Raw genomic sequence first — 18,970 nt, forward strand, 5'->3', positions numbered from 1 at the left:
CCATAATACACACCTTAATACACACCATAATACACACTATAATACACACTTTAATACACACCATAATACACACTATAATACACACCTTAATACACACCATAATACACATCATAATACACACCTTAATACACACCATAATACACACCATAATACACACTTTAATACACACCATAATACACACTATAATACACACCTTAATACACACCATAATACACATCATAATACACACCTTAATACACACCATAATACACACTATAATACACACTATAATACACATCATAATACACACCTTAATACACACCATAATACACACTATAATACACACTATAATACACATCATAATACACACCTTAATACACACCATAATACACATCATAATACACACTATAATACACACCATAATACACACCTTAATACACACCATAATACACATCATAATACACACCTTAATACACACCTTGATACACACCATAATACACACTATAATACACACCATAATACACACTTAAATACACACCATCATACACACCATCATACACACTTAAATACACACCATAATACACACCATAATACACACTATAATGCACACCATAATACACACTTAAATACACACCATCATACACAACATCATACACACCATAATACACACCATAATACACACCATAATACACACCTTAATACACACCATAATACACATCATAATACACACCTTAATACACACCATAATACACACTATAATACACACTATAATACACACTATAATACACACCATAATACACACCTTAATACACACCATAATACACATCATAATACACACTCATAATACACACACTATAATACACACTTAAATACACACCATAATACACACCATAATACACACCTTAATACACACCATAATACACACTATAATACACACCATAATACACACTATAATACACACTATAATACACACTTAAATACACACCATCATACACACCATAATACACACCTTAATACACACCATAAAACACACCTTAATACACACCTTAATACACACCATAATACACACCATAATACACACCATAATACACACCATAATACACACTATAATACACACCATAATACACACCATAATACACACCTTAATACACACCATAATACACACCTTAATACACACCATCATACACACCATCATACACACCATCATACACACCATCATACACACCATAATACACACCATCATACACACCATCATACACACCATAATACACACCATCATACACACCATAATACACACCATCATACACACCATCATACACACCATCATACACACCATCATACACACCATAATACACACTATAATACACACTTAAATACACACCATAATACACACTTAAATACACACCATAATACACACCATAATACACACCTTAATACACACCATAATACACACCATAATACACACCTTAATACACACCATAATACACACTATAATACACACTTGAATACACACCATAATACACACTATAATACACACTTTAATACACACCATAATACACATCATAATACACACCTTAAATCACACCATAACACACACCATAATACACACTATAATACACATTTAAATACACACTATAATACACACCATAATACACACCATAATACACACCTTAATACACACCATAATACACACCATAATACACACCATAATACACACTTGAATACACACCATAATACACACTATAATACACACTTTAATACACACCATAATACACATCATAATACACACCTTAAATCACACCATAATACACACCATAATACACACTATAATACACACTATAATACACACCATAATACACACCATAATACACACCATAATACACACCTTAATACACACCATAATACACACCATAATACACACCATAATACACACCATAATACACACCATAATACACACTATAATACACACTTTAATACACACCATAATACACACCATAATACACACTATAATACACACTATAATACACACCATAATACACACCTTAATACACACCATAATACACACTATAATACACACCTTAATACACACCATAATACACACCATAATACACATCATAATACACACCTTAATACACACCATAATACACACCATAATACACACTATAATACACACCTTAATACACACCATAATACACACTATAATACACACCATAATACACACCATAATACACACAACAATACACACCAAAATACACACCATAATACAAACCCTTATACACACCATAATACACACTATAATACACACTATAATACACACCATAATACACACCATAATACACACCATAATACACACTTGAATACACACCATAATACACACTATAATACACACCATAATACACACCTTAATACACACCATAATACACACCATAATACACACTATAATACACACTATAATACACACCATAATACACACCTTAATACACACCATAATACACACTATAATACACACTATAATACACACTTAAATACACACTATAATACACACCATAATACACACTTAAATACACACCATAATACACACCATAATACACACTTAAATACACACCATAATACACACTATAATACACACTTTAATACACACCATAATACACACCATAATACACACTTAAATACACACCATAATACACACCATAATACACACCATAATACACACCATAATACACACCATAATACACACCATAATACACACTATAATACACACCATAATAACACATCCTTAATACACACCATAATACACACCATAATACACACCATACTACACCCTATAATACACACCCTAATACACACCATAATACACACCTTAATACACACCATAATACACACCATAATACACACCATAATACACACCTTAATACACACCATAATACACACCATAATACACACCATAATACACATAATACACACCTTAATACACACCATTAATACACAACATAATACACACGTTAATACACACCATAATACACACCATAATACACACCATAATACACACCTTAATACACACCATAATACACATCATAATACACACCTTAATACACACCATAATACACACTATAATACACACTATAATACACACTTAAATACACACCATAATACACACCATAATACACACCTTAATACACACCTTAATACACATCATAATACACACCTTAATACACACCATAATACACACTATAATACACACCTTAATACACACCATAATACACACTATAATACACACCATAATACACACAATATAATACACACTATAATACACACTTAAATACACACCATAATACACACCATAATACACACCTTAATACACACCATAATACACACCATAATACACACCATAATACACACTATAATACACACTTAAATACACACCATCATACACACCATAATACACACCATAATACACACCTTAATACACACCATAATACACACCATAATACACACCATAATACACACCATAATACACACCATAATACACACCTTAATACACACCTTAATACACACCATCATACACACCATAATACACACCTTAATACACACCATAATACACACCATAATACACACCTTAATACACACCTTAATACACACCATAATACACACTTAAATACACACCATAATACACATCATAATACACACCTTAAATCACACTATAATACACACTATAATACACACTATAATACACACTATAATACACACCATAATACACACCTTAATACACACCATAATACACATCATAATACACACCTTAATACACACTATAATACACACTATAATACACACTTAAATACACACCATAATACACACCATAATACACACTATAATACACACTTTAATACACACCATAATACACACCATAATACACACTTAAATACACACCATCATACACAACATCATACACACCATAATACACACCATAATACACACCACAATACACACCTTAATACACACCATAATACACATCATAATACACACCTTAATACACACCATAATACACACTATAATACACACTATAATACACACTATAATACACACCATAATACACACCTTAATACACACCATAATACACATCATAATACACACCTTAATACACACTATAATACACACTATAATACACACTTAAATACACACCATAATACACACCATAATACACACCTTAATACACACCATAATACACACTATAATACACACCATAATACACACTATAATACACACTATAATACACACTTAAATACACACCATCATACACACCATAATACACACCTTAATACACACCATAATACACACCTTAATACACACCTTAATACACACCATAATACACACCATAATACACACCATAATACACACCATAATACACACTATAATACACACCATAATACACACCATAATACACACCTTAATACACACCATAATACACACCTTAATACACACCATCATACACACCATCATACACACCATCATACACACCATCATACACACCATAATACACACCATCATACACACCATCATACACACCATAATACACACCATCATACACACCATAATACACACCATCATACACACCATCATACACACCATCATACACACCATCATACACACCATAATACACACTATAATACACACTTAAATACACACCATAATACACACTTAAATACACACCATAATACACACCATAATACACACCTTAATACACACCATAATACACACCATAATACACACCTTAATACACACCATAATACACACTATAATACACACTTGAATACACACCATAATACACACTATAATACACACTTTAATACACACCATAATACACATCATAATACACACCTTAAATCACACCATAACACACACCATAATACACACTATAATACACATTTAAATACACACTATAATACACACCATAATACACACCATAATACACACCTTAATACACACCATAATACACACCATAATACACACCATAATACACACTTGAATACACACCATAATACACACTATAATACACACTTTAATACACACCATAATACACATCATAATACACACCTTAAATCACACCATAATACACACCATAATACACACTATAATACACACTATAATACACACCATAATACACACCATAATACACACCATAATACACACCTTAATACACACCATAATACACACCATAATACACACCATAATACACACCATAATACACACCATAATACACACTATAATACACACTTTAATACACACCATAATACACACCATAATACACACTATAATACACACCATAATACACACCATAATACACACCTTAATACACACCATAATACACACTATAATACACACCTTAATACACACCATAATACACACCATAATACACATCATAATACACACCTTAATACACACCATAATACACACCATAATACACACTATAATACACACCTTAATACACACCATAATACACACTATAATACACACCATAATACACACCATAATACACACTATAATACACACTATAATACACACCATAATACACACCTTAATACACACCATAATACACACTATAATACACACTATAATACACACCATAATACACACCATAATACACACCATAATACACACTTGAATACACACCATAATACACACTATAATACACACCATAATACACACCTTAATACACACCATAATACACACCATAATACACACTATAATACACACTATAATACACACCATAATACACACCTTAATACACACCATAATACACACTATAATACACACTATAATACACACTTAAATACACACTATAATACACACCATAATACACACTTAAATACACACCATAATACACACCATAATACACACTTAAATACACACCATAATACACACTATAATACACACTTTAATACACACCATAATACACACCATAATACACACTTAAATACACACCATCATGCACAACATCATACACACCATGATACACACCATAATGCACACTATAATACACACCATAATACACACCTTAATACACACCATAATACACATCATAATAACACATCCTTAATACACACCATAATACACACCATAATACACACCATAATACACACTATAATACACACCTTAATACACACCATAATAAACACCTTAATACACACCATAATACACACCATAATACACACCATAATACACACCTTAATACACACCATAATACACACCATAATACACACCATAATACACACCATAATACACACCTTAATACACACCTTAATACACATCATAATACACACCTTAATACACACCATAATACACACCATAATACACACCATAATACACACCTTAATACACACCTTAATACACATCATAATACACACCTTAATACACACCATAATACACACTATAATACACACTATAATACACACTTAAATACACACCATAATACACACCATAATACACACCTTAATACACACCTTAATACACATCATAATACACACCTTAATACACACCATAATACACACTATAATACACACCTTAATACACACCATAATACACACTATAATACACACCATAATACACACAATATAATACACACTATAATACACACTTAAATACACACCATAATACACACCATAATACACACCTTAATACACACCATAATACACACCATAATACACACCATAATACACACTATAATACACACTTAAATACACACCATCATACACACCATAATACACACCATAATACACACCTTAATACACACCATAATACACACCATAATACACACCATAATACACACCATAATACACACCTTAATACACACCTTAATACACACCTTAATACACACCATCATACACACCATAATACACACCTTAATACACACCATAATACACACCATAATACACACCTTAATACACACCTTAATACACACCATAATACACACCATAATACACACCATAATACACACCATAATACACACCTTAATACACACCATAATACACACCTTAATACACACTATAATACACACCATAATACACACTATAATACACACTTAAATACACACCATAATACACACTTAAATACACACCATAATACACACCATAATACACACCTTAATACACACCATAATACACACCATAATACACACCATAATACACACCTTAATACACACCATAATACACACCATAATACACACCTTAATACACACCATAATACACACCATAATACACACCATAATACACACCTTAATACACACCATAATACACACCATAATACACACCTTAATACACACCATAATACACACCATAATACACACCATAATACACACCTTAATACACACCTTAATACACACCATAATACACACTTAAATACACACCATAATACACACCATAATACACACCATAATACACACCTTAATACACACCTTAATACACACCATAATACACACTTAAATACACACCATAATACACACCATAATACACACCTTAATACACACCATAATACACACCATAATACACACCTTAATACACACCATAATACACACCATAATACACACCTTAATACACACCATAATACACACCATAATACACACCATAATACACACCTTAATACACACCTTAATACACACCATAATACACACTTAAATACACACCATAATACACACCATAATACACACCTTAATACACACCATAATACACACCATCATACACACCATAATACACATCTTAATACACACCATTATACACACCATAATACACACCTTAATACACACCATAATACACACCATAATACACACCATAATACACACCTTAATACACACCATAATACACACTTAAATACACACCATAATACACACCATAATACACACCTTAATACACACCATAATACACACCTTAATACACACCTTAATACACACCATAATACACACCATAATACACACCTTAATACACACCATAATACACACCATAATACACACCTTAATACACACCATAATACACACCATAATACACACCATAATACACACCATAATACACACCTTAATACACACCATAATACACACCATAATACACACCTTAATACACACCATAATACACACCTTAATACACACCTTAATACACACCATAATACACACCTTAATACACACCATAATACACACCATAATACACACCTTAATACACACCATAATACACACCATAATACACACCATAATACACACCTTAATACACACCATAATACACACCATAATACACACCATAATACACACCTTAATACACACCATAATACATACCATAATACACACCATAATACACACATTAATACACACCATAATAAACACCATAATACACAGTATAATACACACTTGAATCCACACAGTAAAGACTTTTTCAACATTTTCTGCTTCCTGGTTTTATCTGTTAAACTCTGACAGACTGCAGGTGGCAGCAGCAGTCCTGACAGCAGGAGGTGAGTTCAGAGTTGATCAAACCCACCCTACATTAAACTCTGGGTTACTATGTTTAGGTTAGACAAACTCTCTCATCTCTAGGCTCCTTACCTATGAATCACCTGAATATTCCCTGAGATTTGACCAACTTTTATTAATCTTTAATTGACAGAAAAGTGTCATCTGCACAGAAACAGATCTAATGATCACTGATGGAAGCTCTGACTCTGCTTTCTATTGGCCTGTTTCAGATTACGAGCTGCAGGTCAGCCTATCAGAGGCTCTCTGTCGTCTGACCCCGAAGAAGGACCGTGAACAGAGAGCCAGTCATTGGTTCTCCAGTCGTGACATCAGCAGTGCCTTCTGTGACATCAGAGATGGAGACTTTGAAGTGGTGGGTCAACCTTTTGATCTGAACACCTGTCCCTCTACCTGTCTGTCCTGATGATCTGCCTTTCTCTCTCTCACCCCTAGGACTGTCGCCACTTCCTCAACTTTGTCAACAGTTGCCATGGAGACCAGAGGAGGTGGTAAACCCTTTTTAAATCTGAATGTATAACAGCAAACGTGAGCTGATGATGTTTCCCTTTGTCTGTCAGGGTCTACACCTTCCCGTGTCTCCGAGCGTTCTTGGACTCCACAGAGGTAAAACGTCACAAACTGACTACATTCATGCTTCCACCTGCTGTATCAGACTGTACAGGTGTGCTCTGGCACAGAACCACGGTACTGATATGAAAGCAGACCGGAGGGAGAATCCCTGCAGATCACACACAGGTTTGAATGTTCTCATGTTCTCTCTGCAGCTGTTTCGCCCCAAAGATGAAAAACTGGATGAGTTCTGGATCGATTTTAACCTCAGCTCAGGATGTGTGAGCTTCTTCATCGATGAGCCTCAGGTAACACCCAAGTAACCTCTCAGTTTCCTCTGCTGTACATGTTCAGAGCTGAGGCGACAGCCGACATCCTTATGGGAATGTCTGTGTGAGAACTTTAGTTAGCTCTTGTACAGTATGAATCTGAGTTGTTGTACTGCTAAAATATGGTTATAGCGGGTTTGCAGTGGTCTCACTTAAAGCATGTGACATGACTGCTCAGTCAGGTTCAGTGGAAATACGTTTAAGAAACACGGCTGCCCACTCTGTAGGGAACCAACACGAGGAAAGCAGACCAGTATCCACTTAAATTGTTTCTATACTTGAATGGGTAAGTAAAATATAAAGTACTGTGTTCAGATGTCCTCGTTGTTGTCGTTGTCAGGGTTTCCTGTGGGGGTCGGTCCACCTGCTGAGAGAGGAAGTGGATACCTTCAGTGTCCAGCTCAAACACCAAGGTGTCTCAGCTCTCTGTGACTCACTGTGGACCTTTCTTTAAATCACCATGATTTAACAGTATTATTACTTAGGGTCCACCAGGACAGAGACAGTCCTCAGTGTCCGGCTGAAAAATCCCATCATGCACCATAACAGCCGAGGTCAAACAGTGGAGCTGAGCTTCAACACCAAACATCAACAAGAGCTGGAGGAGGTAGCTGAAAGGGTCTTTCAGGTACCACCAGTGTGTCTGTGTAAATCTGCTCTAACTACAATATGAATCAGCCATAGGTGAGCTGATAGGACTGTATTAATTTTTTTGACTGTAGGTGGTCTGTCTGACTGTAGTCAGTGTTTTTGACTGTAGGTTTGCTCTCTGATTGTAGTCAGTGTTTCTGAATGTAGGTGGTCTGTCTGACTGTAGTTAATGTTTTTGACTGTAGGTGGTCTGTCTGACTGTATTAATGTTTTTGACTGTAGGTGGTCTGTCTGACTATTAATTTTTTTGACTGTAGGTGGTCTGTCTGACTATTAATGTTTTTGACTGTAGGTGGTCTGTCTGACTGTATTAATGTTTTTGACTGTAGGAGTGCTGTGTGACTGTAGTTGGTGTTTTTGACTGTAGGTGGTCTGTCTGACTTTATTAATGTTTTTGACTGTAGGTGTTCTGTCTGACTGTAGTTAATGTTTTTGACTATAGGAGTTCTGTCTGACTGTAGTTGATGTTTTTGACTGTAGGAGTGCTGTCGGACTGTAGTTTATGTTTTTTGGCTGAAGCTTGTATGTTTTTGACTGTAGGAGTTCTGTATGACTGTTGGTGGTCTGTCCGACTGTAGTTAAGGTTTTTGACTGTGGGTGACTGTGAGTTCTGTCTGACTGTATTGATGTTTTTGGCCGGAGGAGTTCTGTCTGACTGTAGTTGATGTTTTTGGGTGAAGGAGTTCTGTGTGACTATAGTTGATGTTTTTGGCTATAGGAGTTCTGTCTGACTGTAGTTGATGTTTTTGACTGTAGGAGTGCTGTCTGACTGTGGGTGATGTTTTTGGCTGTAGAATTTCTGTATGACTGTAGTTGATGTTTTTGGCCAGAGGAGTTCTGTCTGACTGTAGTTGTTTTTGGCTGTAGGAGTTCTGTGTGACTGTAGTTGATGTTTTTGGCTGTAGGAGTTCTGTCTGACAGTAATTGATGTTTTTGGCTGAGGACTTCTTTCTGACTGTAATTGATGTTTTTGGCTGTAGGAGTTCTGTATGACTGTAGTTGATGTTTTTGGCTGTAGAAGTTCTGTGTGACTGTAGTTGATGTTTTTGGCTGTAGGAGTTCTGTATGACTGTAGTTGATGTTTTTGGCTGTAGAAGTTCTGTGTGACTGTAGTTGATGTTTTTGGCTGTACAAGTTCTCTGTGACTGTAGTTGATGTTTTTGACTGTAGGAGTTCTTTCTGACTGTAGTTGATGTTTTTGGCTGTAGATGTTTTCTGTATGACTGTCGTTGATGTTTTTGGCTATAGGAGTTCTGTCTGACTGTAGTTGATGGTTATGGCGGTAGAATTTCTGTCTGACTGTAATTGATGGTTTTGATTGGAGGAGTTCTGTGTGACTGTAGTGGATGTTTTTGGCTGTAGGAGTTCTGTGTGACTTTAATTGATGTTTTTGGCTGTAGGAGTTCTGTGTGACTGTAGTTGATGTTTTTGGCTGTAGAATCTGTGTGTGACTTTCATTGATGTTTTTGGCTGTAGGAGTTCTTTCTGACTGTAGTTGATGTTTTTGGCTGTAGGAGTTCTTCCTGACAGTAATTGATGTTTTTGGCTGAGGACTTCTTTCTGACTGTAATTGATGTTTTTGGCTGTAGGAGTTCTGTGTGACTGTAGTTGATGTTTTTGGCTGTAGGAGTTCTGTATGTCTGTAGTTGATGTTTTTGGCTGTAGAAGTTCTGTGTGACTGTAGTTGATGTTTTTGGCTGTAGAAGTTCTCTGTGACTGTAGTTGATGTTTTTGACTGTAGGAGTTCTTTCTGACTGTCGATGTTTTTGGCTTTAGGTGTTCTTTCTGTCTGTAGTTGCTGTTTTAAGCTGTTAATGTTCTGTATGACTGTCGTTGATGTTTTTGGCTGGAGGAGTTCTGTCTGACTGTAGTTGATGTTTTTGGCGGTAGAATTTCTGTCTGACTGTAATTGATGGTTTTGATCGGAGGAGTTCTGTGTGACTGTAGTTGATGTTTTTGGCTGTAGGAGTTCTGTGTGACTGTAATTGATGTTTTCGGCTGTAGGAGTTCTGTCTGACTGTAGTTGATGTTTTTGGCTGTAGGAGTTCTGTGTGACCGTCATTGATGTTTTTGGCTGTAGGTGTTCTTTCTGACTGTAGTTGATGTTTTTGGCTGAAGGAGTTCTTTCTGACTGTAGTTGATGTTTTTGGCTGTAGGTGTTCTTTCTGACTGTAGTCGATGTTTTTGGCTGTAGGAGTTCTTTCTGTCTGTAGTTGATGTTTTTGGCTGTAGGAGTTCTGTCTGACTGAAGTTGATGTTTTTGGGTGTAGGAGTTCTGTGTGACGATAGTTGATGTTTTTGGCTATAGGAGTTCTGTCTGACTGTAGTTGATGTTTTTTGGCTGTTAATGTTCTCTGTGACTGTTGGGGATGATTTTTTTGGCCGTAGGAGTTCTGTCTGACTGTAATTGATGTTTTTGGCCAGAGGAGTTCTGTCTGACTGTAGTTGATGTTTTTGGCTATAGGAGTTCTGTGTGAGTGTAGTTGATGTTTTTGGCTGTAGGAGTTCTGTCTGACAGTAATTGATGTTTTTGGCTGAGGACTTCTTTCTGACTGTAATTGATGTTTTTGGCTGTAGGAGTTCTGTTTGACTGTAGTTGATGTTTTTGGCTGTAGAATTTCTGTCTGACTGTAATTGATGGTTTTGATCGGAGGAGTTCTGTGTGACTGTAGTTGATGTTTTTGGCTGTAGGAGTTCTGTGTGACTGTAGTTGATGTTTTTGGCTGTAGGAGTTCTGTGTGACCGTCATTGATGTTTTTGGCTGTAGGTGTTCTTTCTGACTGTAGTTGATGTTTTTGGCTGAAGGAGTTCTTTCTGACTGTAGTTGATGTTTTTGGCTGTAGGTGTTCTTTCTGACTGTAGTTGATGTTTTTGGCTGTAGGAGTTCTTTCTGTCTGTAGTTGATGTTTTTGGCTGTAGGAGTTCTGTCTGACTGAAGTTGATGTTTTTGGGTGTAGGAGTTCTGTGTGACGATAGTTGATGTTTTTGGCTATAGGAGTTCTGTCTGACTGTAGTTGATGTTTTTTGGCTGTTAATGTTCTTTCTGACTGTTGGGGATGATGTTTTTGGCTGTAGGAGTTCTGTCTGACTGTGGGTGGTATTTTTGGCTGTAGAATTTCTGTCTGACTGTAATTGATGTTTTTGGCCAGAGGAGTTCTGTCTGACTGTAGTTGATGTTTTTGGCTGTAGGAGTTCTGTCGGACAGTAATTGATGTTTTTGGCTGAGGACTTCTTTCTGACTGTAATTGATGTTTTTGGCTGTAGGAGTTCTGTGTGACTGTAGTTGATGTTTTTGGCTGTAGAAGTTCTCTGTGACTGTAGTTGATGTTTTTGGCTGTAGAAGTTCTCTGTGACTGTAGTTGATGTTTTTGACTGTATGAGTTCTTTCTGACTGTCGTTGATGTTTTTGGCTTTAGGTGTTCTTTCTGTCTGTAGTTGATGTTTTAAACTGTTAATGTTCTGTATGACTGTTGTTGATGTTTTTGGCTGGAGGAGTTCTGTCTGACTGTAGTTTATGTTTTTGGCTGTAGGAGTTCTGTGTGACTGTAGTTGATGTTTTTGGCTGTAGGAGTTCTGTGTGACTGTAATTGATGTTCTTTGCTGTAAGAGTTTTTTCTGTCTGTAGGCAATGATTTTGGTTGTAGCTCATTTTTCCTTTGTTGAAGCGATGTCTTTTTCCCCCTGAAGATATGGAGGTTTTTTACTCCTTTTGCCATGGCCTTTTCGCTCTTTCCTCTTGACAGAAAGTGTCGAGTTCCCCCCACGCTGAGGACCTTTGTGGTTCGGCCCAGCAGTTCCCCTCTGTGGACCGACTGAGTGGTCGATCATACGGCAGAAAGAAACAGCAGAGCAAGACTCAGCTGAAGAGTGAGTGCTCTGAAGAATATGAAATATGATTTTCCTTTGATGCTTTCAGCGGCCTGTTTGAGCTCAGATAGAGACAGCTTTAGACGTCCAGACACGTGATACAGTCTGAACTGTACTCACCAAGTTGAGACACTTTACTCTTCTTCTTCTTTGCTGTGTTTTGCTGCTCTGGCTTGAACTGTTGGCTACACCGCTCAACAATGCCCCCATGATTATTGCTGGTATTACAACATAAGTTTATATCCATAAGAGTATGCAGAAATTTAGATGTAATGAAAACAGAAAGCTCAGACTGCATCTGTACGAAAACATAGAACATAAATAAGCCTTAAAAGGACAAATTACATGCTTTTCATATAAAATTCTATGAACTTTTTCAGACTAATCCCACTGTGATTGACTCATTAATGCCAAACTTAATTTGTAACAGCAGGTTAATTTGAATGTCTTTCTGCCCAGTCCTGCCTTTGTCATCTCCCAGCAGTGAAGAAGAATCCTCCATGACAAAGGTAACTACACTGTAAATACTACACTGTTAAACTACATTATTATAACAACACTGTTAAGACTTCGTTACAACTGCACTGTAAAAATTGCATAACTTAAAACTGTACAAATGCATTATCATCATTACTCTGTAAAAACTGTTACTAACTACACTGTAAAATTTCAAATTCATCTCCACTACACTGTAGAAATACGAGCTGATGGTGTGGAGGCTAAATGTTTTCTTTTTCAGACTCCGAGGCGACACTCAGCTGAGTTCCTCTTCGATCAGATCAGACACTCGACGCCCAAGTACCACTCAGGTCCAACTTAATTTAACCCTTTTTTCAGCGGCCTTAAGTTTAAAGATCGAACATCAGAAAAATGCAGAATAGACCTCCGTCTGAAATTCACAATTAGTCAAAAATCTAAAATATTAGACAACAGTCAGTTTCTAAATGATGATTTTATTTATTAGCCATCCAAATCTTCTGTGAAAAAGTCATTGCCCCCTAAACCCATTAACTGTTAGTTCCACCCTTTCACATCGCTGTGGAGACTTTGACTAGACCACTCCAAAACCTCCAGCCTGGTAATGCTTCAGTTGCAGTCCCAGGGTTCTACCACTAGATGGTGAGAGGGAGAATTGTCAGAGCCGGCCTCTATTCAACACATTCTTCAGTAAAAACTGATGAATATACATTTTCCTGGGGATATTCTAACTCACTTGTCACATACTTTAGACCAGAGGTTTTCAAACTTTTTTCGCCCAAGGTACACCTAAGGTTAAGCCAGAATCTCAGGGCACACCGTATTCAAATTGATACAAAATAGACTTTTTAAATAATATAACGGTCAAGGTGGCCTATAAGGGGAGATAAAGGGGAGAGCTTTCTGGGGCTGAGCCCACTGGGCGATCATGGAGATGGAAAAAGTGGGCAAAGGGTGGCAAAAATGGGTTTAAAGTGATGAAAACAACATGGCAAAATAGTGCAAAAAGTGGCAAAAACAAAGTCAGAAATGGGTGAAAATTGGTACAAGTGGCCAAATAGGTTGAAATTGGCAAAAACTTGTTGAAAGTGTCAGAATAGTGAAAAAAAATGGTTAGAAGTGGCCTAAAAGGGTTAAATGTTGTAAAGAGGTGGTAAAAATGTGTTAAAAATTATTTAAAAAGGGCAAAAGTGGGCAAACATTGGCAAAAAGGTGGCATTAATGGGTTGTCATAAAGGGAGCAAAATAGGTCACAAGTGGCAGAAAAGTGACAAAAAAGGGTTAAAATTGCTAAAAGGTGATAAAAGGGGTAAAAAGTGATGGGAAAAATGGCCAAATGATAGCAAACTTGGGTGAAAAATGGTAAAAAGGCAGCAAAAGTTGGTTAAATGTGGCAAAAAGTTCCCAAAAAGTTGTAAAAATGGGTCAAAAATAGTAATGAGAAGTAGCAAAAATGCAAAAAAGTAACAAAAGGGTTTAAGTTGTCAAAAAAAGTGGCAAAAATGGGTAGAAAAATTGGTTAAATTGGTTAAAAATAGCATGAATGAATAAGTTGAACACCAATTTAAACCCAGTAATAGCTTGCCATGTTTTTCAGCTCTTAATGAGGTAACTGTTAGCCAGGATGCTAACATCAATGCTACTGATCCAAGACTCATACACTGATATCAATAAATCACAACTGGGGAGGTCCCATTCTCTGGGGGTTTTCAGGGGTCCAGATCTGTGGGCAGGCCTGGTTACAGTACTTGCCACAAAGTTGTAATAATTTATAGTACAAATTCCTACAGCTAGATTTGCCTTAAGGCACACTAGTGTGCCTTGCCAAACCATTTGAGAATCTTGATTTTACCTGTCTGTCTCTCAGGTGTACCTGTAGGGGCGGGGCCTCACATCCAAAAGGAACAGACCAAGGAGTTTGAAGGAAGAAGCTCCCCATTTAAAAAGGTTTTTCATTTTTGTGTAAAAATCATGAGCTGTTTTTCTATTTGATTATTTATTTATGTATTTTATTTATGAAACAGGAAGAGTTGACTTTGGACAGAAAGAGGTCAACTAGAGAGTCAGGTATTTTTAATTGTTTGATCTGATTTTTTCTGTTAGAAATTATTGATTATATGTGACAGGAAAATTTTAATTCATGTTCTGTTTCTAAACCAATGCAGGCTACCTGTCAGACCAAACTGAGGGTGTGCCAGCCTGTAAGAAGAGGGCTGAGCCTGAGCCCCAGAAGGAGGAGCCTAACTCAGTGCTGATAGGTTTTCTATTCAATTCAGAAAACTTTACCCGGGGGGGTGGGTTTTGTAAACCAAGCAGCATCACGACTTTCTTCACTCTGCTGCCTACCTTTCACAGACTCATCAGCTGAGGAGGTGGAGCCAGTAGAGCAGGGGGAGGGGCTGATAGATGAATGGACCAGGCCACATGAGGAAATAAAGGAGCCTTTGGTAGAGCTGGGGGTGGAGACTAAATCAGACGTAACATCAGGCGTCAAGGCTGCCTTCAACACCTTCACAACACACCTGGAAACACACTTCTCTGTCAGTACACACAAAGATCGATCGCTGGTTATTGATCTGATCACAGCTGATCAATAACTATGAATAATTGTTGGTAATTTATATTTTAGGAAAGCTGGAAGAACATTGAAGCCGAAGTTCTTCTCTCTCTAAAAGAATGTCAACAACAGGTCTCCTCTCTGCTAACAGCTGTCCATCAACAAAGGTACCACCCGCTCCAACACCTGTCTGTTAAAGAGGTAGTGAACACTTTAACATTTTTTTTTCAACTGTACACTGAGGTAATTTACTGAACTATAATAAAACACATCAGTGTTGGTGTTATAGCTGAAATCTGCACCAAACTGAGAAAAATCTGGATTTTATGTCTTTTAATTAGCTCAAACGGACATCTGCCTTGAAAAAGGTGGGGTTTATGTGACATAGAAACCCACCATCGGTATGTTGCTATGTCACAAACTCTGTATAAAAGGTAGAGTGTTACCGCCTCTAACTGACTTTACCATTCAGAGACCACTGCCATCCTCTTCGGCACTTGAACTGTCTCGGCTCCGACTGTAGTAACGCCGCTGCTGGAGCGAATGGACCGAACAGGTAGTGCTCAGAACTAGGACTGAAACGATTCCTCGAATTATCCAGGTAATTCAATTCAAAAAATTCCTCGAGGCAAGTTATCTGACTCGAGGCTTCGCGTAAATCAGTCCTGTATCCATATACGCCCATGCTGTAGCGTGGACATCGTGCCGTGTGTTGCGCGGCATGCTGTGTTTCGCACAGACGGCTATTCGTGTGGCACAATGCCCTTGTTTTCGCTGTTACTGCAATGTTACATGCATGATACGAGACGTGAAAATAACAAGGGAAGAGAAAGAGATGCAGTGATGCTTACAGGCACTCGTCCTGCGTTTTTACGCATCCACTGGCCGCGGCTTCATGGCAGATACGGCACTACGCCTGTAAACCTACGCAGATCTCTGGGTTGACGTGCTGCCTGCATGACTCGCAGTGCTCTTTTTGTGTCTGCAGACTTCAGGGAATTTCATAAACTTCTCTGATTGACCCGACAGTTTTACAGAGCGCCATCAGGCTTTATGATTCAAGTCCTGTTTTGGTGCTTTCCCCCCTCTCTCTCTCCTTCCCTCCCTCCCTCTCTCTCTCTCTCTCTCTCTCTCTCTCTCTCTTTTTTCCGCGTGCACGCGTTATACATTGAAATATAAATTATCTAAAATTCAGCGCACTGACGTCTTGGTTGCAGCGTATTTTTAAAAATGTTAAGCATCCTGAATGATTTGATAAGAGTTATATTAACATCAACTAAATAGAAACACCTTATTGCCACAGACAGTGACAGAGACAAAGTAGGTTAAAGCTCATCATCATACAGTCAGGATTTAACAGGTCATAGAAGCAGCTTTGTCCTTTAAATGTGTTCTCCATGTCAGTAGATGGTCTTAAAAGGTCATATTTTTATTTTATTTTGTTTTGTTTTATGGTCGATGAACTTACTCCTTTTCCCCTCTCTCCCCTCAAAACCAAACTGTTCACTTTCTGTGCATTTTTTGAATTACGGAGGTGGGCGGAGTTAGCTCTGAGCCGGGGGTTCACTTACACTTTAAGAAAAAAGTTACCACGCACTCCAACACCTGTTTATTTACAAAGTTACCACACACTCCAACACCTGTTTATTTACAAAGTTACCACCCACTCCAACACCTGTCAATTAACAAAGTTACAACGCACTCCAACACCTGTCAATTAACAAAGTTACCACCCACTCCAACACCTGTTAATTAACAAAGTTACCACCCACTCCAACACCTGTTAATTAACAAAGTGTCCACCCACTCCAACACCTGTCTATTAACAAAGTTACCACCCACTCCAACACCTGTTAATTAACAAAGTGTCCACCCACTCCAACACCTGTCAATTAACAAAGTAACCACCCACTCCAACACCTGTCTATTAACAAAGTTACCACCCACTCCAACACCTGTCTATTAACAAAGTTACCACCCACTCCAACACCTGTCAATTAACAAAGTAACCACCCACTCCAACACCTGTCTATTAACAAAGTAACCACCCAC

General features: G+C 37.1%; 1 protein-coding gene across 1 annotated transcript in view; it reads left to right on the top strand.

Annotated features, from left to right (window-relative positions):
- Positions 1-18,970, top strand: part of sycp2l (synaptonemal complex protein 2-like) — a 31,254-nt gene that overhangs the window by 11,089 nt on the left and 1,195 nt on the right. The window contains exons 8-22 of the mRNA XM_041814668.1: positions 8,432-8,466; positions 8,698-8,840; positions 8,921-8,973; positions 9,046-9,091; positions 9,253-9,345; positions 9,707-9,779; positions 9,852-9,994; positions 13,761-13,884; positions 14,344-14,393; positions 14,624-14,693; positions 16,229-16,308; positions 16,386-16,428; positions 16,527-16,619; positions 16,717-16,901; positions 16,991-17,085. Of these exons, the coding sequence (XP_041670602.1) occupies positions 8,432-8,466; positions 8,698-8,840; positions 8,921-8,973; positions 9,046-9,091; positions 9,253-9,345; positions 9,707-9,779; positions 9,852-9,994; positions 13,761-13,884; positions 14,344-14,393; positions 14,624-14,693; positions 16,229-16,308; positions 16,386-16,428; positions 16,527-16,619; positions 16,717-16,901; positions 16,991-17,085 (1,326 nt within the window). The remainder of the gene's footprint in view (positions 1-8,431; positions 8,467-8,697; positions 8,841-8,920; positions 8,974-9,045; positions 9,092-9,252; positions 9,346-9,706; positions 9,780-9,851; positions 9,995-13,760; positions 13,885-14,343; positions 14,394-14,623; positions 14,694-16,228; positions 16,309-16,385; positions 16,429-16,526; positions 16,620-16,716; positions 16,902-16,990; positions 17,086-18,970) is intronic.

Source organism: Cheilinus undulatus, linkage group 19 (assembly GCF_018320785.1).
Source record: "Cheilinus undulatus linkage group 19, ASM1832078v1, whole genome shotgun sequence".
Lineage (NCBI taxonomy): Eukaryota > Metazoa > Chordata > Actinopteri > Labriformes > Labridae > Cheilinus > Cheilinus undulatus.